This window comes from Colossoma macropomum, unplaced genomic scaffold (assembly GCF_904425465.1).
Source record: "Colossoma macropomum unplaced genomic scaffold, Colossoma_macropomum, whole genome shotgun sequence".
Taxonomy (NCBI): Eukaryota; Metazoa; Chordata; class Actinopteri; order Characiformes; family Serrasalmidae; genus Colossoma; species Colossoma macropomum.
Genome location: NW_023495761.1, coordinates 2,461,969 through 2,488,427, shown reverse-complemented (window position 1 = coordinate 2,488,427; position 26,459 = coordinate 2,461,969). Strand labels below are relative to the sequence as shown.

Genomic DNA, 26,459 nt, shown 5'->3' with positions numbered 1-26,459 from the left:
AATTCTTTCTGTTCTGCGTTCCTGTGTGTGTGGGGGAGAGGGATGAGAAACAGTGTTCTCCAAATACCAAATACAGATTTCTCCCACTTCGTAGTTTTAAAGGTGTTTGCCTCCTCAAAAAAATGTTCACAAATTCATGTAATCTCCCAAGCCAGAGTACAGACTCGGACCTGACCGATATGAAAATATAATTAATGATACCAGTTTTAAGGAGCTGACAATTCCAGTAATGTAAGATTGGCTGATATAATCAATCATTCAGTCATTTTAGTTAAACAGTGCTTTACTGACTCATAGGATTGCTGGTAGTTGATTGAGAACTGTTAAATGTGGTTGTCAGTTTTTAGTTGACAAATTTCTTTAACAGCAAAATCTCACAAAGTACAAGTCATAGTAATGCCCTATCTAAATTTCTGGACTCCAACCCCATGGCCTCAGGTCTCACGGATTTTGGAGCTGCATTCTGTGGTGTCATCGAAGCGCTCATTGGTATCATGTCAAATCATGCAAGGATGGGTGGCTGCAAACATATATATATAAAAAAAAGCCAATAAGTAAATATTGTGGTGAATAGTCATGCCAAAATTTGCACATTTGGACATAAATCGTGTTACTTCCATTGAAATATGTTCTTCGTTTGTCTGTAAAGAAAGTTTTTATTTATTTAATTATTTGTTTATTGGAACTCGCATTTTGTTTTGTGCCGTGATGTCATAAGTCTGCTGATACCTGCACCTAGACAGTGTCCCTGGAAGTTTACAAAAAGCCTGCAATATCCTCTTTACTGGCAAGATGAATGGCAGAATTTGACAACCCTTAGGCCCTGTGGACATTCTTGGTAACATGCACATTAAATCCATGCATCTGGGGGTAGACCAAAGGTTTAGGATGGACATAAATGTTGTAGCATGGGAGTTGGAGTCTCCCAGAATTCCTAGCAGTTTTTTAGTTTCTCTTAATTAGCTCTTATGTTTTTCTTCAGTTCTCATTATAGTTTTTGTGCTGTAGCGTCCTCATGCTGCTTAACCATAATAATGTTTTGTTTTCAGATTTACCAGTTCAGCCACTATTGCTGTAATAGAAGTCATAGTGACTGTCAGTTTAGTATATAAAGCAGGGGTGGAGAACTAAGCGCCAAAGTCCAGCACATATTGGTGACTTCTCTAATCTAACATCTCCAGCTAAACTTGACAATTAACTTGTGGGTTGCATCAAGGGTGTGTGAGCAGGAAACCAAATTGTGCTGGAATCCAGCCCTTCAGGATCAGAGTTCCCCCACCCCTGCTATAAAGTGAACTGGTTTCTTTACATCAGAGGCAATTGTTTGTTACAGTATAAAACACAATTGTTCCCCTTTTGTCTTTTCTTTTTTTCGTTTTTTACTAGTATATCGGTCTGGCCCTAGTACAGACTCTAGGTAAAGAAAAAGAGAAAGAGCCAGTGGGATGAAGTACTGAACACTTGATTTCCTCTCTCACTGTATTTGACTGTTGCTCACTCTTTCTTGCCCCTTGGTCATCATCATCTACATCCCCATCTTCAACCTCATCCTGGCCTTGTGCCACCCGTACCTCCCCTTTTTGTCTACCTTTATTGAATGGCTTGGCTGGTCTCTTTTATCCTGGCTTCCCTACCAATTTCCCGCCTTGTTGGTACAGTCATTGGGGCTGTTCTATCAAGCCCACACTGCCCGGATAGAGAGCCTTCGGCTGGAGCTACTTCTTGAGGAGCAGAGAGGGCGACAGGTAGTCAACCAAGACCTGCTACTACCCCACCTCAAAAACTACAACTACCATCACCAAACTACCCTTCCACCCCCTTACTCACCTGCACCGTGCTTTCTGCTGCCCTCTGCAGGAGGGATTGCAGTAGTGCATCATCTCAGCATTCCTGGCTGTCTTCTGTGGCCCGTACTAAGTCAATAACTTTATTGATAATCACAGTCGTAGGAATACTCAAGCGTTTTCAACTTAATCTGTGTCTGCTGCATCTATAGCATACTGTTGACTACTATGAACAATAATTTTGATGCATTCCTTTGGGGGTGGGCAATACAACAATATTTTTAATTGTGTTATGATGAATTACATAATTAGGTCTGTTTAGATTTAGTGCAGCTCAGTATGTGAAACGATGAATAAATACTTGGATTATTTATAAATTTTCCACTAATGGTCCATTTTACCTTTTCCAGAAAAGCAAAGTATTCTAATGCTTCCATGAAAGTTTGTTTGTGTTGTGGTATTGTAATTTTGCCATATCACCCACCCCTACGTTACCTATAGTTAGTAATTGAAACACTTATAAAAAACCAATAAGCAGTTGCTGATGTTCCCATTGGCTTCTAACCATATGTTCACCTTAGGAGGCAACAAGTCACTGATGTTTGTCATTAATGGCAAGTTTGTCTCTTGTGCGTGTGTTCGAGGCCGCTTTTTGTCACGTGTGGACATACTATATGCGTCCTATATATGTATCACTTTTTTTGTTTAAACAAAAACGTTATCATGGTTATGTTTGTATAAGCTGTGGTTCTGAAGTCACAAGCTTGCAAGTTTCACTTCCTTTTTTGCTTTTGGGAATAGGAGCGAATTTCTGGTAGGAGCAGATTTACGGTAGGAACAAAAAGTTCAGACAGTAGAGGCTGGGAAACGTGGACTCCCATGTCTACGAGTCATTTAAGAATCTGATGGATGACTTACATGGTCAGCTCACTGCATCCTATTTTATTTGCCAAAATTTGAGAAAATATCAGTTCGGCTTGTTGCTTGTTGCTAAATTGCAAATAGCCTACTTCTATAGAAGATAACCGGCTGCCTGTCGCTCTGCTGCCTGCTAATGTGAACACAGGTTAAGTGTGTTTTGACTCAAAGAAATGATGTAGTAATGGATCTTATGCTATCGATGAGGTGGATAGAGATTCGTTAAAACACTGGAGTGTTCCTTTAAAAGCCTGCAGGGTTTAATAACCAACAAAGCATTTGTTCTGCCCCTTTGTGGTGCTTTGGTGTGCTTCTTCAAGCCTATCTGTGAACTCTCTATTCTAACTTAGAGTATTAATTAATCACTACTTGCTCTACACACTGTCCAGAAGTGTAGCATATTAGCAATGAAGCTAAGCTATGATGATGACTGATTGTTATAACAGTGTTGCTGTGAAATTTTCAGTTCTTGAACCTGTGACCTTTTTGGTTGGCTTTGTGTCTCTTGCAGTCAGGGGGCTCGGTGGACGAGGTGCTGCTGGACTGCCTTGCGGCCCTCCTGGCCTGTTTGAAGCGTTTAGACTTCTACTTCCAGGTCTCCCCATTAGCCCCTGAACTGCAAAAAACCCCAAACAAACCCTGATCCCACACTCTCTTACCCCGTTATTGTGTCTTATTGCACCTTCCCTCTCAAGCTCCTGTAGAAGGGCTGTTCAAAGTGATCGCTGTGCTGATGCTGGGCCATTCAGTGCTGGTAGAAGTTGCTGATTTACACTGATCTGGGACTGGTTTAGAAATTTCTGATATGGTACAGTAGCGTTCTATGCAAGATACACTGATAATGTTCTTGACTCTTTGATCTGCACTGGGTTTTATTGAAGGGGAAAACTTCTCTATCCCGAAGTTTGGCTATTTGTGAACATTAATAAAAATTGCAGGGAATGTATGGAATTGTATAATTGGATAATGGAAACTGGTCCAAGATCAGTATAAAAGTGCAGCTTCTACTCATACTGTAGGAGTAGGGTTCCTGCAGATTAAAATATATTCTGAATGGGTTCCTTAAGCCAGTATGTTTTTTTTAATCCTGCTTCTAGGAACCCACTGCACTGAACAGTTTCAACTGTTTGTGTTCAACTACAATATTCAGCTGAGCTTTCATCTATTCCTTGCCTCAAACACCTGATCTAGCTCATGAAAGTGTGTTGTGGCAGGGAACTGTGCGATACTGCGGGTCCACAGAAGCAGGATTAAGAAACACTGCCTTAAAATATTAAGGTCAGTGTTTGTGGCAGGCCAGCCTTATGCATGAACCTGGTTGTCATTGGCTTAATCTGTTTTATTTTGCCCTTTCACTTGTTTATATTAGATTACTTTAATGCCTAGAGATGCTTTTATCAAGCCATGGTTTTCAAGAGGACTGTTTCAGTCTACCTTAAGTGTGACTTGGAGGCCTTCTCATTGAAAAAGTAGTGAAAACAGCAGTAATAGCTAACCAGGTTTCTTCTGGCAGTTTATATTAAAGCTACCAGGTAGGGAGGAGACACTGAATAACAGTATTGCATTTCTAGGTTAGGTTTAGATCAGGTTAGTTTGTTGCGAAGTTTTTATTTTTCCTGATTAGGAAAGGGAAGGATTGTTAGAATATGCTTGCATATGGTATTGTGCAAAAGTCAGAGACCAGCCTTTCATTTTATTAATTTCTCATCAAAATTTCTGTTAAGTACCAGCTAATTATTTTAATTATTGATCAGGGAAAACAGCAGAAAAAAACATAACTTAATGAAAGGTATAATGTTTTACAGTATTGTGTGCACCTTTTCTTTTGTTGCAGCTTCCATTCATTTTGGAGACTTGTTTTCTGTGCAAAGTTCAGTCTTAGAAGTTGGTTGTATTTTTTTGCTTCTCACTTTGATCCACATCCTAGAAGTCCAGTTTCGGTGTTATAGTGCATATTTTCTTCTTTTATGTCTATTTATTTTTCTCAATAAGGGCTTCTTGACAGCTACATATTCAGACTCACAGTATTGAGTTGTCTTCTCACAGTGGAAGGATGGACAGAAACTCTGATATTTTTGAAAAAACTGATATTTTTCAGATCTGGAGCAAGAGTGGAGCTAGATTTTCTCCTATGTCTATGTCTCCTATGTACTATCTGCTGAGATTTGCACCTTGCACAATTGTTAGGAGTCCTATTTTCTTTATACTGTGTACATTTTTAATATGTTTTTATCTTGAAATTTAGTTTTGGAAACTCCATATATATATATATATATATATATATATATATATATATAAATATATATATATATATATATATGTATATATATGTATATATATGTATATGTATGTGTGTCTCTAAACTCCTCGGAATGATCTCCTTTAGCCATTTTAGATGCACATGAAATTTGGAAGGCAGCTGAGATGTGTTTGGGTAATGGCCTGTGTGGATGGTAGGATCTCTTTCGAGGCTAACAACCTTTGGAAACATGTTTTCTTGGGAGGACACAGTTGTTGGTTTTAAGATTAGAAGAAAGGTTTCTGTTAAATATGTTTCCTGCTTTTTTCTGACACTAAAAATAAGTAGCTCATACATAATGGCTGTTTTGATTGGAAATTAAAGTAAATAAAAAGGTGGTCTCTTATGAGAATAGTTCTACAGAACAATGTTGTAAGACTCCTCACTCAAACTAAATCAAACCGGTGTGTGTGAAATCCAGTGCATGACTGATTATGACAAATCTGGTTCATGGAGTTCTAACCAAGTGCTTCCTATGACACAGCCTGTGTGTGAGTTAATGGGAAAAAGGGAGTGAGTGTATGTGTGCATGCTTGGTTTTACACTGAAACCTCTAACCTCTAACTCTGTCTCTTTAGCCTTCTTGCCTGTTATTGAATTGTGTGAAGATTAAAATGACCTGAAATTTACACTGCAGTGATGCAGTGATCATGGGTGAATATTAGTAACCCTCTCTTCATTCTGACAATCTATTATTTTAAACACATCAGTCCACAGGGCTGTCTAATGTAGCACAGTCTGTGTGAATCATTCTGAAGATCACTTATTGGAAGATTACGAAAACATCACATAAGCAGCAGTGTTTCCGTTGGCCAGCTGAAACACAGCAGCTTCCTTTAAACATTCTGTGTTGCTGCAGTAACCTCTCTATCATCTGTAACCCTTGTGGTTCACGTGAAGTTACCCAGCAGGCATTGCAGCCTTGCCGTCATGAACACATTGTTTGCACCATGTTCCATGCAAGTGTATCTCAAACAGGAAGATGGAATACATGTTTGATGTTTAGCACTGCAAGTGGATTGTTTATCAAAAATAATCTGCTTATAGTAATTTTTAACCACAGTCAGTATGTGGCCTGCACAAGCTGTACTCCACTGCTTTTAGCCTTCAGGCATTGATATTCATACTTTTTACACTGTTTACATTTAGAGTGGGAGAGATTTAGAAACTGCTGTAGTCAGAGGAGAAGCAAGCATACATATTATGTAAAGAATAATGTGCAAGAATAATCTACAAATGTCAACTACAAGAAAGTTGGGACACTGTGAAATGCTAAAAACAAAAGCAGTGATTAGTAACTACTGTTTAAACTGTATCAGATTGAAAACTGTACAAAACAACACTTTTAACAACTTAATAATCATCTGGGGACTGAAGACACAAATTGATGGCGTTTTGAAATCAGAATTTTTTGCTGTTCTTTCATTATAACGGTCTTCAGCTGCACAACCATACAAGGCTTTTGTTGTTGTTTTGTGCTTCATAATATACAACACTCTCTGATTTCACAGCCATGCTGTAACACATGACATGGCACTGTCATGTTGAAAAGCATGGGTGTCCCTGAAAAAGATGTGTAGAAAGCAGCATAGGTTGCTCTTAAATGTGCATATGTTTTTCAACATTAATGATACCTTCACGTTTGCCGTGCCATGGGCATTAATACACCCCCATTCCATTTCAAATGCTGGCTTTTGAACTTTATGCTGGCAACATCTGGATGGTTCTTTTTTTCTTTGGCCAGAGAACACAACATTCATTATTTCTTTGAACAATCTGAAAGGTTGACGCCACAAAATCACCGTTTCCATTGTGCATCAGTCCATTTCAGATGAGCTTGAGCCCATAGAAGTTAATGGCATTTCTGAATGTTCTTAGCTCATGGCTTCCACTGGGCATAGTACAGTCTTAACTTGCATTTGTGGATACTGCGAAAATGGTGTATACTAACACCGATTAGTATTCCTGAGCACATGTGGTGATATCCATCACAGAAACATGCTGGTTTTTAATGCAGTGGCGTCAGAGGGATCAAAGGTCACAGGCATTCAGTCATGGTTTTTGGCCTTGCCCTTTACGCACAGAAATCTCTCTAGATTCTATGAATCTTTTGATTTTATGAACAGTTTAGGGTGAAATACCGAAAATCCTTGTACCTGCTTGTTGAAAAACATTATTCTTAAACCCTTACTCACTGACACATTTTTGTCAAAGCCTTAATCCATCCTTGCGCATAAAAGATTAGACCTTTCCTAGGTACTCCGTTTATACCCAAGCATAGTTGCTGTATATATGAAGTTTTTAAACATTTTATGAATTTACTCGTCTTAACTTGCCCCATCCTAACTTTTTTGGAACATGAAGCAGGAATCAAATTAAAGAAAACGTGAATACTTTCGCAAAAACAATACAGTTGATAAGGTAAAACAGTACATATATTTTTTTAAGTGTTTCTGTTCAAACACAGGTCAGTTCACTGATTTCTGTTTTATTTACATTTCACATACTGTCCCAACTTTTCTGGAATTAAGGTTTGTAGTACGGCCATTGAATGAATAGCGCTTGCAGGGTACAGATGCAGACATCTTGAAATGTGTGTGTTTTATGTGCCTGTGTGTGAGGAAGAGAGATAAAGATCATTCCCAGTCCTGGTCCCTCCTGCACTCCGGCTCACCTATCTTCTTGTATCCCATCATGCATTGCAGGAGCTCAGGGAGATCCACAACAAACAGCAGCGGCAGAAACAGAAGGAGTTGGAGGGGGACATCATTCAGCCTCCACTGGACAGCAAGCCTGCGGAGCTGCAGGAGAGCAGGTCTGTGTATATAACAATTGAAGAAGCAATATATACCATGCAGGAGAGGTCCAGAAAGTAGTTTTACTGCTAAACAAGAAGCCATGCACAATTTGTTACTTTGAAAATACTTTGCAGGACTTTAAACCAATTCCACTGTCTATGGCAAGTTTTGTACAGTAATGCTGAAATACAGCGGACTACTTCTGATACACATACCAACCTCAAGCATTCACCACTAGCTGCTGATATTAAGATGGAAGACTAGCATCATTGAGCTGGCATCACTAAATCACTAAAAATAACACCAGTTTTGGAACAGTCTCATTAGGCCTTATTCACCAATATCCTTTTTTAAATTTATTCTTGAGAAAGGTCCTTGGAAAAAAAGACTGAAGTAATTTCTTTTTACAAACGGTTGGTGAATGAGGCCCATTCGTTTATTTTCTTAAACTACGGTAGACTGAATAACTAGTTGACTAAGAAAAATTAACAGCTATACTGTGAGTTGCTATACTGAGGACTAATATGCAGTAAAATCCAACACCAGATGTGACTCTGCCACTTATTTTTGTCCTGCAGAGTGTTGGGGGCTGATGATGGTGTGTCGCCAGCCTGGAGGGATTCAGCGTTAGGAAAAGCCCCAACTCCGCCTGCCTCTCAGCCCTGGATGAGCCACGTCAGTGAAGAGGAGAGCCAGAGCTCTAGAGGAGACATGCAGGACAAACTCTCTAAACTGTTCATGCAGCAACCTGAACCAGGCAAACTGCTGGGCCAGTCACCCTGGCCTGCATTAGGTGAGGAGAGAGAATGTGAGGGTGTTAGAAGCTTTTTGACACGGATGGGGGTAGGGCTCGTTCAGCTGCATTTTAGGCCCCACGTGTAAACGTGTTTCACTTATGATCAGATCAGTCGACATGGATATGAACACCAATTGTGAACAGGGCCTTACAGGCTTTGATTTGCAGTTTATTTTTGATCAAGCACTCAAATACTCATTCTCAAAATTACATTTAAACAATACTTACATTTCATAATGAATCATAGAATGTTTGTTACTGTACTTTTATCAGTAGGTGGCAAGAGAGTATTAATTGTCAGGCTGAAGCCCAACTGCTCACACACCATATGTAGCCGCAATTATAGCCTTCTCATTCAAATCCAGCTTTTATGAATCATGTGGATGCTAACAGTGTAATGAATTAGAATTGTCATTTTATTTATCACCATAACAGTTTTAGTTTGTTTTAGTAAGTTGCTTTTCGTTATTTTATTGATTTATTTTATTTGGCTGGTTAACCGTTTTGTATCCTGGAAAGCAGAGGTGAGGGCAACACAGGCAATGGCACAGCTGAAACTCATCACTTCTTCTTCTGAATGCTGTTGTCATCTCTGCCTATAGTGAACTTCACCCCACCACGCCAGACTTTTGTGCCTGAGAGCACCCACAACTCCAGCAGCTCCAGTGTTCCCTTCCTCCACCACTGCCAGAACTCATGACAACAAACAGCTTTGAGGCTCTGAACTCCTTGGTTTTAGCATCATCCTTACCAGAAACTAGTGGCAGTCCGAAAAGTATCATTATATTTCCACATTTGAGATGATTCATCAAACTAGTCATGCCTAAGTGGTATACCAGTGTCTTCCTGAAAATTTTGCACTGAGCATTTTCTTTCTTTGCCCAGTGATTTAAAATGCTGCCTCATGAGATTTCTTGCTGAGGCAACTTTGCTCTTTTAGCTTGTCCATGTGGAGAGCGTAGTTTGTAGGGCTCTGAGTCAAGGTTTAGGCTACAATTTTTGTGGGTTGAAAAAAAAGAAGCCTTTAAATACTAAATATAGAATTGAATACCAACATAAATAATACTTGAGCATTCAAACTATGCAGGCCAGCCCCAGAATGGGAAATATTGACTAAAAGAGTGAAGAGATGGAAAAAAGGAATGGACAGTTGGATGAATGGATGAATAGAAGGATATTTGGGTGAATGGAATGGTATCTGAGACAGTAAATGCATTCCATGTATGTATTCCATGACTGAATCCAAGCTTTTTCCATTAAATGACCTTTTTTTGTGTATTTATGTTTCAGATAAAGTGCCCATGTCTGGCCTTAATCAGGAGAAGGTAAGAGTGGTGTACTACAGAGCGCTTTACCCCTTTGAGGCCCGAAGTCATGATGAAATCACCATCCAGCCTGGAGACATAGTTATGGTAAGCACTTAACCCAACTCGAGCTGTATTAAAAGTGAGCCTTGTCTTATGCTGCAATGACTAAAACTGGCATTAAGGCTTTTAGAGAAGCCTTTCTATGAGGAGGTTTTGTATGTGCATGTTGACATGTTTGCTTAGCTGCATGAGACTTTGTGCTTACCTTTGTGTATGAGTATTAACCTTTGACCCCTCTCTCCTACCTGTGCTCCCTCTTCGTGAAGGTGAAAGGGGAGTGGGTAAGTGCAGGTTGACTCCTCCCCCTCTCCACCAATCTCCATTGTTTATTTACATTTTGCCATTCCTCAATACAGAACAGTTTAAAGCATCATCTGTATTTTTTTTTATTTCACTATTTTGAACTATTGTTTAAAAAAAATTCTAATTTGACTTAAAATTACATGTTACTTTATAATACTTTGTTGAAATAACCACTCTACTAAAATATCTTTTGTATAACATTGTAAAACAACTTAATGACAGAACTCGTGATTGGACAAAGTGTTGAGTACAAAAGCATGTAATAGGAATTTTTGTTTCAGAGATGAATGGATTATCTTTAGACAGCAACGATGTTAAATATGTCTAACATCAGTCTTAAATGAGAATCGAAATACTGGTCAAGTCTTTCATCTTCATCTTTTTTCAAATGTATTTTTTTGTTAAGTCATCAGGACTGTGCCATTACCAGTTGCAAAGCAATCCTCTGACCAAAGATTTTCTGTGTCACATATTAAGCTCATGGAGTGTGGTTGGTGGTGTATGTGTTGAGTGTGCTGTGTGAAGCTGGACTCAGTGGTTAGTAAGCTACTGGATTCAAGGAAACCTTTTACCTTGGGCCCAGACTACTTTTTTTCAGCTTGCCTTAAGCTGTGCTTAGCTTGATGACCCATGAACACAGCTTCTTCAGAAACATCAAAAAGTGTGCATGCTCATAAAGTGGTTGAAATGTCACTTTTTTTTTATTCTCTGATTTCACACTTTTGTAACTTCTCTCTCTCGTGCTCTTGTCATAGGTTGATGAGTCTCAAACTGGTGAGCCTGGATGGTTAGGGGGTGAAATTAAAGGAAAGACTGGCTGGTTTCCTGCCAACTATGCAGAGAAGATTCCAGAGTCTGAAGTTCCTCCTAACCTGAGAGCCAGTGCTACGTCAAGTTCAGCCTCAAAACTCAGCACCCGCATTACCCCCACTTCATCAACCACGCCCACGCCTCTGCAGCCGGTCACCACAGAGACGACAGCAGTAGCTCCGCCCACTACAGCCACAGCTGCTCCAGGCCCCGCGTCCTCATCTTCATCTGCCTCTAGTAACTGGGCAGACTTCAGCACTACGTGAGTTTGTTTTTCAGACTAGCATTCTTTGGAGGCAAATCTCTTTAAGGGAATCATTTTGATTGAAGTTTGGTCAGTTTGCAAACTGCAGTTATATTAACTGAGCTTTATAAAATGACTGGTAGGTTATTCTCAAATTCCTTTTTAAGTTTACTGGCTTGCAGAAAGTAAAGCTTGATTTATTTTGTTGTTATATCTCCCCAGTGCCTGTATACATCGTTATGCAAAATTTGTTGCTGACCTGAAGCACAACCTTTGCTCTTTTCAGCTGCTCTAATTTTGCTCTATTTCTCCGTTACCATCTACAAATATTATTGTAGCCAAGATAGCAGCATTTATCTTACAACGTCAGTGGTGAGCATTAATTAAGTGTATAACACACAGTTTAGGTTATCAGTTAAAAATTTGCATTCGCTGTCTAAGCTACATTGATATGGCTAGTTTTTCAGGCATGAACCGAACACTGCCTTTTCTACATATTGTCCTCACTGTGAAGAGTGATGGTTCGTACTGTTGTAATTATATATTGTAGGAAGCTTCTGAGTAAAGTGTTTAATATACAGCAAACTGTACTGTTTGGAGTGTGAACATTGAGAGATGATGTGTGACTCTGTGTGTGAATTCCTCGACATCTGTTCCTTCAGATGGCCAACGAACTCAGCGGTGGAGAAGCAGGATGCTGACGGTTGGGAGGCGTGGCCAACTCAGCCCACCCAGCCCACGCAGCCCTCTCTCTCTGTTCCCAGTGGAGGCCAGGGTCGGCAGCGCTCCGCCTTCACCCCTGCCACTCTCTCTGGCTCCTCCCCCTCGCCTGTGCTTGGACAGGTGGGCTTCCGAATATACTGAAGGGAATATCAGCTACTTGTGCTTATTTCGTTTAATATTTACATTACAAGTTTACTGTCACAGTTGCAAGAACATCATATTTATGAAACAGTAACTTTATAAAATGAGGAAAAGCAATATCTTTGAATGTAATTTAAAAAAAGCCTTTTTTTCCAAAAGCTCTTGTCCATTTATTGTGAAATATTCACATAATATAATGGGCAGCTGTTGTTTTCAATTTATGTAACAAATGTGTGAAAGTAGGAAGGTTTTCTTGTGAAAGAGACATTATGTTTATATGGGGCTACAATAATAAAATAGCTTTGTTGCAGTCAAATCTGTAGAATCGTTGTAATTCTGCTATTCCACATATGTACACGTAAACACACTTATTGCTATAGACTGTCTTTCTTTTTTTTGTCGTCTTCCTTTCTCCCTTCCTGCACCAGGGGGAGAAGGTGGAGGGGCTGCAGGCTCAGGCTCTGTACCCATGGCGGGCGAAAAAGGATAACCACCTAAACTTCAACAAGAATGATGTGATCACAGTGCTGGAGCAGCAGGACATGTGGTGGTTTGGTGAGGTACAAGGCCAAAGAGGCTGGTTCCCCAAATCCTATGTCAAGCTCATCTCTGGGCCTGTGCGCAAGTCCATGAGGTAAGCGTGGGTTAGGTTTAAAGAGAGGATAAAGAGAATTTAATATAATTTAATTTAGATATATATAATTTACACACACACACACACACACACACCTTGTATTTATGCATGTATTTTAGAGAGAGTATGTACCTTACAGGTGTTTTAAGGTTTACAGTTACTAACTACAGCCCACCTTTTACTCTGCAATTTATCTACCTTGTTCATGGAAAGGGACCACTATAGAACCACCACTGACCAGATACTATTTGGGTGGTAGATTATTCTCAGCACAGCAGGGACACTGACTTTGTGGTGGTGTGTGTTGCACTATGTACACATTAGTTTTATGAGAATCTCTGTGCACTTTTCGAATCAATTTCAATGTGATTCAGTGTGCAAAAATGTGATTATAGAATGATTCTCGACTATTTTCAACCTTGCAGTGACACTGACGTGTAATAATCTCAGCAGTGTTGCTATACCTGATGCACTCATACCAGTGCTACCCACATCATCATGCCTCTATAATGTCAGTGTATGTGCTGTGCCATGAATGGTCCACCACCCACATATACATTGGTCAGTGGTGGTCCTATGGTGACCCCATTCCAATGATGGATGGGATGGATGGGGCAGAGGAGGCCTAATAAATTTGTTCTCGAACAGTTAGGCTACAGTCAGTAATTGATGTTTGTTTTTGTACACTTTGTATTGAAATTAATCTCTTTCTAAGTGTGTTAACCCAAATATGTGTACATGCTGTGTTTTGTTCCAGTATTGAGTCAGGATCCTCTGATAGCCCTCCCAGTATGAAGAGACCTAGCCCTTCCCCTAACAAACCCATGGAGCTTGGTGAAGGTAAGCATATTACACACACAGTGCAGAAACACTTCACACACTCTTGTCCTGTAGTCTTCACTCACATCTCACTCAGATGCTGCCAGTGCTAAATGAATTTTGTAACACTGGGACCTCTTACAAAGCTGAGTGAGACCACAGTAGTGCTCCCACACAGAGCAAATCAGGGAGCTATTATTCTCAAAGACTGGTGGCCTTCCCTGGCCTTTGCACTGCATGATTCAACTTAACAGATCATTATTAAGCCTTTAATAAATTAAATTTGTTAGGGCCCTGATACACCAAGCCGACTGTCAGCCGTAAGACATCAGGCTTTTAAATAGCACCGGTAGCCAACCATCACTTGTAATTTGTAAGCGATAGCTATGCATCAGATAAGAAGAGAAAGAGATCAAAGAAAGCAAACAGCGCTCTCAAGAGGGCACACACAGAGCAGCCTGGTTTTTCAATGTCTGTAGAAAAGGTCTGTCACTTCCGCATGGACATGTTAGCTTCTTTTGCTGTTTGAATGGCAAAATTTTTAAAAGAATTTAGTATTTGAAAATCCCATGCCCAACAAAAAAATAATTAATATTGTTATGAACACAGACTGAGGTGCTCTGATAACAATCTAACAAGAAATAAAGCATGGCATACTCAGATTTTGTTTTTTTTTCTTTTCTTTTTTTTGTTGTTTGTGGTGTTTTTATTTTTTTGCCATATAATTACAAACGTGTGTACGATATGTTTCATTTTTGTTTAATGTAGAAACATTAACATTTAGGTAGCCTTTTTACATAAGCTAATTGTGATTTACTTTTACCTTCACAGACTGGGTTTAGCTTAAACATGGACATTTAAAGCACGTAAGACATTCAAACAATATGTTGTTTACTTTTTCTGTGTTGGTTTTACATTTCTGCGGACAGTCAGCTTCTGCTAAGGAGAGTTGTGTCCTTTCATGCAGGCGTGTTGAACATGTACGACTGTCAGTTGACCTTGGTTGACACTAGTTTTTCCTTGACTTCTTAGTGAGTGTGGGCCCTTAGAGCAGGCAGGGGAATCACTAAAATGAGCACTTTTGTGACCCCTAATGACTGGAGCTTGAAACCTCAGACTATATATACACAGGTTCAAAGACAATATAATGTAACCTGATTTTTTGTCTCTTTCTTTGTGTGTCCTCAGAGTACATAGCGATGTATACGTATGAAAGCAGTGAGCAGGGTGACCTGACCTTTCAGCAGGGCGACGTCATCACAGTGTTAAAGAAAGAGGGTGACTGGTGGACTGGCACAGTGGCTGGTAAAACAGGAGTCTTCCCTTCTAACTACGTCAAGCCCAAGGATTCAGAGGTGAGACTCACTCAAGGGAGAGGAGACCCACCCTCAAAATGCTGAAACAGAAAGCCCTGTACGCTGTAAAATACTGCAGGCCAATCTGTAGATGACTAGCTGCAGCTGACACCATATAGGCATTTGGTTTTTAGACCAAATCTGTAGAAGCCAATTATCTTTGCAAATAAAACTTTTGTCAGAAAATGTACAAATGTACAAATTGATTCTTAGATGCATTGCAATGCAGACATGGCAATTCAGAATCGATTCACAAATGTAAAAATAGATTTTCTAAATTTTAATTGATAATATAATGTTGATGGAACGCAAAAGCCAGAACTTTGTGGAAGTGCAGCGCCTGGACAGTCTGTGGCGTGCACACTACATTAAAAGCTAGTGCAGCAGTCGCAACCCAAATGTTAAGTCATTTTGTCTTTTCAACAAAAATCAAACCACCTTGGGAGACACCACATTTCGATTCCATTTTACCATCTTCGCTGTACATGTGTCTCCATCTGTGCTAATGTCCTAGTCCTAGCTAAAATATAATACAAACAAAAATGCAGATTTACTTTGCTCGGTTTAAAGCTCAGCTGTAGCCGCTTTTCTTGCATCACCGCTGGAAACTTTTCCACACAAGTAGAACAGTTTCTTGTAAAATGTCTCTGTGTTCTACTTTTACGAGCCTGAAGTCAGTTTCTCGTTCTCCAGTTTCTCACTTGAATTTTCCCATTTCACCTTAAATGGTGCCTGAGGCGCCACTTCAGTTTCATGTTTTTTTTTCAGTGTTTGACAGTTTCTCGTTGCAGATTAAAAGTATAAGGAAACCAGCTGAGTGATTATAAATGCAATAAGTCTATTTGTCTCCAAATTGTCGATGTTCATCTTAAATCTTTCTCTTTGCCTTAATGTTAGCTACTGGCTAGGTGAACTAGCAGTTATAGGCTACATTAATTCCAGCGTTTAAGATCATTTATTGTTAAAACTGTGTTTCAGCAGAGCTTTATTTTACTGCAACAGAGGATTATTTTATTTTTACCTAGTAATCTAATTACTAGGTATGCGCATGGAAGCACTTTGGCTTCTGTGGAGTTGAGGATGAAAACCATATTACACGGTTCCACCCGTATTCCGCCCGGTTGTAGTTGCTGCCAACCAGAGGACCATCAAGCAATGTCAGAGCGGACTGAAAAGCAGACTTTTACCTTTGACTGTGGTTGTGATGAGAGATTATCTCACCATGCCGTGTTTCTGCTGTGGAAATAGTGTATATTTCCACGCCTGATAGCCGCGCTGCCCGCTGGCCTTGGTTTTACATATTACACAGGAAACGGTCTCTTTTAGATATCGTTAAAGTGAAGTGTTTTCATAGTGTTTGATTTTTTGGGTTGTGTGTGTCGCTGTACTGCAGTCTCCACTATTTGTATTTCCCTCTTTTAATCACTTGGTGTAAATAGGACGTACAAACGTCATCAAGCAATCTAAGTTATAAGTGATTAAACATTTTTTTTTTATTGTTGATGTTGTATGTTGCTTAGTTATTGCAGCCCTATTCATCACACTCTTGCAGGATATAACCCTTGATCCCCTGATTATATTGAACTTCTTTTAATTACTGTTCAAGGTCACATCGCCATTTCATTACAGAATTTCAGGTGCCACCATCTCTGTAACTGCAAGCAAATGGCCATAAGCAAAAAACATCCAGTTGCTTTACACCAGAATTTTGAAAGTAGCTCAAATTACGAAGAGGTTGGCATTGAAAAGCCCTTTTTCCACCCACAGTCATGAAGCGGAAGTGGATTTTGGATTGCTACTGTTGTTTCTGCTTATAGATTGAAAATAAAAATATTATTTCTTTGCTGTACGTTAAGTTTAGCTTCTTTTGCATGCTCACAGTAGTTGCTGAGCAGCAAAACATTGAGCCTGGTAGAGAGGATGTAGCGTGTTACAAAAGTGGTGAAATGGTGATCATACCACAAAACAGTTGTTTAAAGACCACTTTCTCTTCTGCTTTAAAATATTTGTTTTATACATATAGCTAGATGGCTAATCAAATGCTCATGCATTAGGCTACCTTTTTTGTTGGATGCACTGATTTATTTATTTATTTATTCAATCAATATTGCACTGTGAATGAGACTGCGAGTGTGCAGTCTTGTTCAGAACGCAATTCGAATTGGTAAGCACTTATTGTTTTATTGTACCAGAGTAACGATAATGTGCGGGTTTTTGTGTGACTTATATTCCTATTTATGTTTTTTCTTTTTCAAAAATCTTTTCAGCTTTCTTAGATGATGTTCTGTACATATCAAATAAATACAAAACAGCACCAGAAATCAAGTGATCAGCAGAAAAGAGTAGAACAAATTCCAGAAGTAGACCATTTTTGTGTCGACCTTAGAGTTAAGGGAAAGAGTGGAAAGGGAAAATATCTTTCTAAATGATTTGGTCAGTTATTTTTGTCCTGAGTAAAATCATCTTTAGCTGCAGCACAGTTTTTATTTAGAAACCTATCAGAGTACAGACAAAGAACAAATGTTTATCATTTCTATATTAGTGCAATTCGTTTGATAGGATTTATCTGAGCTGGACAGCACTTTTCAGAATTTGGAACATAAGTCTTTATTTATGTATTCAACTTAGAGTACATAAGGAAATCTCTGCCAAATTTGGTGATGGCCAGACTTCCCAGGCTGTGAATAAATGCAGGCCATTCACACATCTACTGTGGTGTTAAAAATCTTGTGGGCGGTATTAGAGGTGGAGATTCTAGACACTGTGTGGGACACTTGTATGGAAAGTACATGTTCCCTCAGCCCTGTAAACATTTTTTGTCATTCCCGTAACAGCCAAGCAAAATCAAATCTCTCTTCTTGTCTCTCAGGGCCTGGGGCCTGCTGGGAAAACTGGGAGTCTGGGAAAGAAACCAGGTGAGTGGCTTCCAGGCAGAAAGTTCTAAAACAGGATGATAAATTCCTCTTTTTTTATTTGCCATCTCTGATTTTTAATCAAGATTTTCATTATTTTATTTTAAGTCTTTCTAGGTTCTCCCACATTGAGCTAATGAAATGTTTTTCTTGTCCCATTTGCTGCTCCTTCTATATTCTTCTTCCCTTATCCTTTTTTCCTCCTCCACCCCTCTTTTCTACACATTCCTCCCTGCTCCCTTGTTCAGAGATTGCCCAGGTGATCGCCCCCTACACGGCCACGGGGGCAGAGCAGCTCACCCTGGCTCCCGGCCAGCTCATCCTCATCCGCAAGAAGAACCCTGGGGGCTGGTGGGAAGGAGAACTGCAGGTCCAGCAAACACGCACAGAAAGAGCTGTGCAATTCATTTAGCCATTTTGACCTTTATAAACATTAACAAACATACGCAGGCAGAATAGACAGTAGGCACTCTGGTCTGATTCATTTTACTGTTTTGACCTTTATAAATATTAACTGTTGAGTCATATAAACATTGGGTAAGCTTGGCTTAGCAGATGTATTTTTGCTCAGTTGTTATTATTAGCTTTGGCTGGGGTTATTTGCACTTTATTAAAATATGTCAGGAACATTTTGTGTATCTTGAGATATTAAGTATGATTATACAAGCCATTGCATTACTACATTTGGGTACCTCTGGCAAGATCTTTCCTCACAGTTACCGAGCTGAAATGTTCATTTGCCTTGAAGCCAACTCAGAAATTTGGGCGACAGGTTTATTGGGCACACCATGTAGATGATGTCATAGGATTGCAGTAGAAATATGTTCATAGATGTTTTTCCTGTTATAAGGTGGATTAGCATATTCTGGAGATTCTGACTGTTGTCTCTCATTTCTTTAAACTCTAGGCAAGAGGAAAGAAACGTCAGATTGGATGGTTCCCGGCCAATTATGTAAAACTATTAAGCCCTAGCACCAGTAAGACCACGCCCACTGAGCCAACTCCGCCCAAATTGCCAACACCTAATGCAGGTACAGTAGACTGATGACCATTTGAAACCTACAAGTTATAACATCTCAATACTTCAAGACTTGTTCACTGTACGATCGATATATGTCACAGTATTTCATTTTTCTAATGTTTCAGAAGACAGACAAAAAGGAGTTATGGTGCATTTAAAAAATACTATTAAAAACAATGAATACAGTGATATTTATCCAATGTTTCATGTACTGAACTGCACAAAATCCGATTTAACCAACTATTTATACTCTATTATGAAACTTGCAGTCATTGTTGTTGTCACTTGCAGTCACTATACTTGATATGCTCAGCAGTGATCATTTATCACTTATCAAGGTATCGAGAAGTAATTGTCATTATTGCTCACTTGCAGTAGTTTTGTTATGTTTGTAGAAACATCCTGTTGTTAATTGGTGAGAATGTTTAAATATAAGCAAATTAATAAAGTCATGACGTAAGAACTGGAAAACTTGTAGTATAAAAACACTATTAAATTTTCAAAATATACAGTGTGATTCAAAAAGATTCGTCCGATTTCAAAATTATGTATTTCACTTGTAAATCATTTCAGAAAAATGCAGTAAATTGTAAATGGTTTAAGTGAGCATCAAGTTTATTATGTAATTTGCTCAATATGATGTCCTCCAGCTGTACGGACAACATCAACACCGTAGTCAAATTCAGCCCAAACTTGATCAAGCATGTCAGGTGTCACTGTACTCATGGCTCTTTCAATGTGACTTCGAAGATCATCTAGTGTTGTTGGGAGTGGTGGCACATAAACAGAATCCTTAACGTACCCCCACAAAAAGTCACACGGCATGAGATATGGTGATGCTGGTGACCTTTTTCTTGGAACTGTTGGTACCAGCGACGAATGCTCTGAGCTGTTGGAGGTGCACTGCCATACTGACAGTTAGAAACTCTATGACCCCCTCTTTCAGTTGGTATGTGATTGGTTTCTAGGCACCTCACGGTTGTAAAAATATGGTGCTTTGAAATCATATGAATCTTTTTTAAATACCCTGTATAAATTACTCCCTGGTCCATATGATCCATGTGTGGAAACTAAGTTGCAAAAAGAGCCAGTTTTGAACTTATCATGGTTGTGATGATTTGTCCCATATTTCGGCCTAAACTGCTTTTTGAACAGGGCAGAAAACAGGACAACAAACTTTGTGGGCCAAAAACAAGCACAGAGTGTTGAATATCAGACTTTTTAAAGGAATTTAATTCCCATAAGCATGAGTCCAGTTGTGTTTGTACAGCTGAAAGTATTAATTGTTGCTGTGTGTGTGTGTGTGTGTGTGTGTGTGTGTATGTGTATGTGTCCAGTGTGCCAGGTGATTGGCATGTATGACTACGTGGCTCAAAACGATGACGAGCTGCCCTTTGGGAAGGGGCAGATCATCAATGTGCTGAGCAGGGAGGATCCTGATTGGTGGAAGGGCGAGTTGAATGGTTCCGTGGGCCTTTTCCCCTCCAACTACGTCAAACTGACCACAGACACAGACCCCAGCCAACAATGTGAGTATAGATAAAACTCTCTCCCTCTTTTATTGTTTATTTTTCTATTTTTCTTTCTTGCTCTTCCTTTCTCTTTCTCTGACACACACACTAATTCTCTCTGTCCTGCCCACTGTAAGCACTGACAACTTGCAAATGCGGGGCTTTTTCTGAAACATTTGAAAGTTTCCCCTCGATGAAAAACGAATAACAAGAAAATCATCCGTAGGATCCAATTATAAACCAATATGGACATAATTTCTACCTTTTCAAAGGTAATACCAAAGATGTTAACTGTGTGTTAGAATTTAGTAAATGTATTACATTATTGTAGGTCTAGTACTGTCTGTATAGAGTGCTGGTTAAAGCTGTGTCCAGTGATCAGTGACCAGTTCCTCTCCCCTGACCACACTAACTCTGCCCCTCCCTCTCGTTTCGTAGCACCCTCTCACATTTTTCTCAGCCTCTGTTGTATAGCCTGAGTAGTACAGTATCTCTCTCTTTCTCTTTCTCTGTCTCTCTCTCTGTGTCTCTCTTTCTCTCTCTGCACCTGCATGCTAGTGTTCTTGTTGTCGTGTCATCTTGTGAGACATGTCCTCCCGAGTTCATTCTAGTCGTCCTAGCTTGTAAATTCTGCACATTGTGGGTATCTTTTTATTTCTTTTTTTTGAACCTGCTTTCCTTTCTCTATTTTAGTTTTTTACTCCGTTTTTTTGCTTATGTGCTGTGTTTTCCTCTTTCTAGGACTCTTATGTTGCCCATATCCCACTCAGCCTTGAAAGTCCTCAAAGCGACCCACTATCCCCTATACACTGCCCAGCGGGATGATGGGAGATGGAACCCCCCACATTGGTCATGTGACTGCCCCCCAGCTGGCTTTGTGGCCAGAAGAGACGAATACCGAATACTGCAGAAAGAGCAGTCATTAACCTCAGTATTCAGAAACATAGACGCACGCAAAAAAAATTACCAAGCAGCATTCTCTGCATTAAAGAAATAAAAAAAGAAGAATGCTTACTACTTTTTTAAATTCTCTTTTTTTGTTAATTGAATAAATTAACAACTTCACGTTGATTTATATATGAAGTATAACCAAATATGAATGCTGGATAGTGGGTCCTTTTGTGGCTTTCTGTGATTCTAATTCTGTAGCCTCGCTAATGCAATTCAAATCGGAAAAAAACAAAAAGGAACGCTTTTGAACTGGTGAAGCAAAACAGATTCCATTTGATGTTAAGCTCCGCCCCACTTGACTCTCAACTAATGCCTGCCTTTTGCTCCTTCCAAGCCCCACCCTTTCACCCCTCATTGGACCCACAGCACCACAGAAAGACCCACTATTCATGCCCTGTGACTTCACAGGGCCTGATAAACTACATATGTGTCATAACTGACCTGTATCCTAGTGTCATATAAACTCAAGTGGGGTTAGGGCACAGTATTGTCCACAACATATCCGACTGGTTATTTTTTTCCTAGTATTATTATTATTTGAATATTTATATAAAGTTATGTTTTTTTCATTTTCTAAAACATTCTTAAAAGTAAAGGTGCCAGAAGAGGTTTTTGGGACAACGCCACAGAACAAGGGTGTCCAATCTCATCTGCAAGCAGCTGCAGATTTTTCATTCCTAACAAGCAGGAGACCACTTATTCTACTTGTTTAATCAGTTTGTCTTGGTCTCCGAACAATTTATCAAGCATGCTCCTGCTTTTCTGGAATGAAAATCTGCAACTCTGCTGGCCCTTTGCAGACAAGATTACACCCCTACCGTACAAGAACCACTTTTGGTTTTAGTTGTTTCAATTGAGTTTTTCAAAGAGACATTCATTGAAAGAGTCTTTATGGGAGTGGCTCTCAGACTAGTTCTCAAGGCCTCCCAGATAGTTCTTACTTTTGCTGGATCTGTTAAAGTTGGGATCTGGGGTGGATGCTGAGGACTGGTTTGAGAACCACTGTTTTATGGCGCCAAAGTGGTTCTTTTGTGGCATTGCTCCAAAAAACAGTTTAGCCCCTTTGTTTTTAAGGGTGCATAAATTTGTATGTTGGGAACATGTTTCACAAAGCAGGATTTGTTAGCAAAGCTGGATCGCTTAAGCCCAAAGTGAGGATTGTTCAGAAGGAACATCTGTTGAACACGATTACCTTTTGCCTTAAGTTATTACCAGCCAACTGACTAAATCTCGCTTTGTGACTCACAGAACATTAGTGTTGATCAAAAAACATTAAAAACATTGAGGTAATTGACGAAACACAGTTACCATAACTACGGTCCCCAGGGTCGGATATGTGCGGACCTCCTGTAGAGTGCTGTTGTGTGTCTCATAGAACACCCCTCCTCCATCCTTGTAGAACACACAGGTGCTGTCAGTCATTTTTATGGGCAGGATGGGACCTCTCCATTCATCCAACCACATGCCTCTGTGTTGATGTTTGTCACATGTTCATACCAAAACATTGGATGAATAAGTTTGTGTTTGTGTGCTTGCTGGTCTTGTTTTGCTGTTTGTTTTGTTTAGTTAATTTGTTTTGTAGTGTTCGTGTGACGGGGTTGAGAAACGATGTTTCAAACCAAATACTGCACAACTGCCACTTAGGGGGAAATGGTACAGCAATGGGTAGTGTACACAAAAACACACTTTATGTTGGAATTGGTGCACATGTAAAGACTGCGGTCTCCCATTCAGCGTGGGCAGACTGCAGAGGATTCAAAATGTTTAATTTCTTGTGTAATTAATTGTTTTTCTCAGTGTAGCTCGTATAGTTACGTTTTGCATCTATAGTTTCTCTACATTTATTTTTTGCTTTCTCTCTCAGATTTTGAAATTATTTTTGAAATTGTTGAGGTTGATTTGGAGAACACTGTGTCAAGTTGCTTACACAGCTGCTTTATATTTTTATAACAATCAAAAAATTGTAATTCATAGTGTTTTAAAGCACGCATAGTACAATGTGCTTTCCCTTCTGAACAAACGGTAGTGGATAGGTAGAAAAAATTGGGGAGTCACCAAACGTCCGTATTAAACGTATGAAATGGACAACGACATCTTCATGAATATTTGTTCTTAAATTTTGAGTCCTACCCCCACCCCCCCTTACTCTTTAGCTTGGACAAAACAGCCTATTGAACAAACATGATAAAGTACTAGATCTAAGCATAATTTTCACTAATCATAATATGCTTATGAATAAAAAAATGTTTACAACTGCAAGAAGAAAGACTGTGGTATTATCTTTTTATTACAGGAATAAGAAACCAAGTCCCTGGGCTTGTAAACTGTCATTGTTTTTTTTCTGCCTGTTAGAAAAAGCATGACATTAATTTATGCTTCGACTTTATTGTACTGGTGGTACCATATCATCTATGATTTTATTGCTTGTTTTTATATCACATAACAGTATTGTAATTTTAATTGTTGTTCAAAAAATGAATTGAAAATGTAATATCTCTAAACAGCATTGTGTTTTTTTAAATCACCTTTATGGTTCCTCATTGGTTCCACAGTGTTAAAGTATTGGAGTGTGCTGCTTATGATAGGCTTGTTGGACTGTCCATCATGTCCATCACGTCCTGGATCTCCTGGGAGGGCTTTTCTTTTTTTTATTTTTTATTTCTTTGTAGAATATGATAAATGACTTGTTCTGTTGTGGAAGCACAGCAGAACTTAAAGGCTTTTTGTTCAGTTTCAATATCTGTGATACTGTATATGAACACCCCCCACCCTCTTTTCCCAACAAATCCAAAACTTTAACCATTGCACTCGGTTAATGCAGCATTTTATCAAACAAAACATGAATGTACAAAAGGAAAAAAAAATCATATACCACAGACCCTTAGCTTTAATAAAAGTGTCATGCTATCTTTATAGAAAATGACATGTAACCATTAAAGAACTCCATGGCAATGGTGGACTTGTGTATTTTCTTTGTTGCATTTGCACTTTCTGTGACAGTCTCTCTGCTGAGTACAAGGTATTTGCCATAAAATTCAATGCTTTGTTGTTTAATAATCGTTTCATTTGTACATGTTTTATAATTCAGCATTATTACACTTTTAAATTTACAATTGTTATCAGTGATTGTGTTTCATCTGAGTGATGTGCCTTTTCGATCTGGATCTGTTATCAGTTCTCAGTGGTTCTTTAAGCAGTCCTCGGGGACCCCCAGATGGTCCACATGTTTAGATGCAAAGAAACTCATGGACCTGGCTTTTAACTCACTCTTGCTCACTCACATTTAGCAGGCAGAAAATTCTCCACAAGGGAACTGATGTTAGCAGTCATTGTTTTTGATACCTTGTAAGAACAGTGCTTCACATCAGTGCTGCTGTGTCCCTGTTGCGCTGTCCCTGTGTGTTGGAAGTGCGCAAAAATATGGACTGTCTTGTGGAGCCCTGAGGACCGGTTTGAGAGCCACTGGTCAATGTAATGTTACATGTAAGATACCGGTGTGTTATAAACAGTGCAGCAACAGTTCAGGAGATACAGTAGACCTGAATAGCAGAGTAAGAACTGAAAATAATGAATGGTTTTATGACTCAGCAAGAACGTGCAGCGTACACATCATAGACATGACTTTAGACAGTCATATGCAAAAGTTTGAACATATACGGTCAAATTTTTTTTCTAAGTGTAAATAAGTCGACACATCCTCTCCAGATAACACACTTAAATATGGCATTTTACTGCAAATGTTAGTGTGCAGTTTCTGTTTATTTGCTGTGTTTAACATATTGGGGGAAGAAATAAAATATAAAATGTGATATAACTTCTGCATAGGCCATAATTTGTGTTCATTTTTTCCCAATATGTTAAATTCAGCAAAATTCTACATTAAAATGTGTAGACATGTGCCCTCTGTGAAGGATGTGTTAACGTATTTCACTTTATTTTTCATTTCACAATTTGAAAATGCCAGCTGTACTTTACATTACACAACACTGTATGAACATTTCATGACAAATGAAATAATAGAAATGGCTCAAATTGGTTGAAAAAGAAAATTTCATTGCAATGACTTACATTAAGAATGTTTTTTCCTTTTATAAATTTACTCTTTCAAAGAAAAAAAAAATTCAGCCTTGGTAAAGTAATGTGAGTCTGTGCATACAAATGTATTGTCTTATGTGTACTGAAAAAAAAGACATTTATGAAAGGAGATGAAAGCAATGATCTTTGCCCTGCTTACAGGGTGTGCTGACCTCCACCTCTTGGACATGTTGACCCCAATGGAGAGGAAGCGGCAAGGCTACATCCACGAGCTCATCGTGACTGAGGAAAACTATGTCAACGACCTGCAGTTGGTCACTGAGGTAACATCATGCCATTTGTTTATGGATTTAATGCAGAATGTTGGAGTAACAATGACTCCCAAGAGTCAGTTTTGCTGGCCCGGATTGCTGGCACAGTTTAGGTCTAAGCCTAAACTGTGAAGGGTCCTCTAGGGTGGATCTTGACTGTTTTTCATAATTTAGTTCCCCCCTTTTCATGTTTAGGAAATGGCCACCTAAGATCGGGGAACCTGCACAGTTCTGCATAAAACCTATGATAACCAGATACACCTAGAAAAAGTATTTCAAGTTAGATGTAGTTTGGTTGATATTCAACAGAAAAGGGGGAACCTCACTTCTGGTTTAACAGATACCTTCCACCACAGAGCCACAATAACCTAGAGCTGTTGTGGTTATTGTTTCTTATCTGTCCCTTACAGACCTTCCAGAAGCCTCTGCTGGAGTCAGAGTTGCTGACGGAAAAAGAAGTGGCCATGATCTTCGTCAACTGGAAGGAACTCATCATGTGCAACATTAAATTGCTCAAGTATGACCCCTGCTGTTTCATCCTGTATTCCCAATCCTCTAAATTAAATCCAGGTTTGAGTTTCCTCCGGTGTTTCCTGAACGTTTCCTTTTTATGCTACTATATAATGTAGTTTTACCAAGAAAGATATCCGAAAACACTCAGCATTGATATCAGAGGAGCTGGGATCTCACTTGTAAGGGCTACATGACTCAGTCAGAATCAATAAGG

The 26,459-nt window shown here is 39.2% G+C and overlaps 1 protein-coding gene across 2 annotated transcripts in view; it reads left to right on the top strand.

Annotated features, from left to right (window-relative positions):
* Positions 1-26,459, top strand: part of itsn1 (intersectin 1 (SH3 domain protein)) — a 72,919-nt gene that overhangs the window by 37,715 nt on the left and 8,745 nt on the right. The window contains exons 17-30 of one of the 2 annotated variants that reach the window (XM_036563396.1): positions 7,707-7,816; positions 8,378-8,592; positions 9,886-10,007; positions 11,021-11,337; positions 11,982-12,162; positions 12,612-12,817; positions 13,575-13,657; positions 14,825-14,991; positions 17,861-17,906; positions 18,152-18,273; positions 18,811-18,934; positions 20,262-20,453; positions 25,623-25,744; positions 26,143-26,249. In XM_036563396.1, the coding sequence (XP_036419289.1) occupies positions 7,707-7,816; positions 8,378-8,592; positions 9,886-10,007; positions 11,021-11,337; positions 11,982-12,162; positions 12,612-12,817; positions 13,575-13,657; positions 14,825-14,991; positions 17,861-17,906; positions 18,152-18,273; positions 18,811-18,934; positions 20,262-20,453; positions 25,623-25,744; positions 26,143-26,249 (2,114 nt within the window). Of the gene's footprint in view, positions 1-7,706; positions 7,817-8,377; positions 8,593-9,885; positions 10,008-11,020; positions 11,338-11,981; positions 12,163-12,611; positions 12,818-13,574; positions 13,658-14,824; positions 14,992-17,860; positions 17,907-18,151; positions 18,274-18,810; positions 18,935-20,261; positions 20,454-21,176; positions 24,344-25,622; positions 25,745-26,142; positions 26,250-26,459 lie in introns of those variants that run through there. The other variant, XM_036563397.1, reaches the window with a different exon arrangement.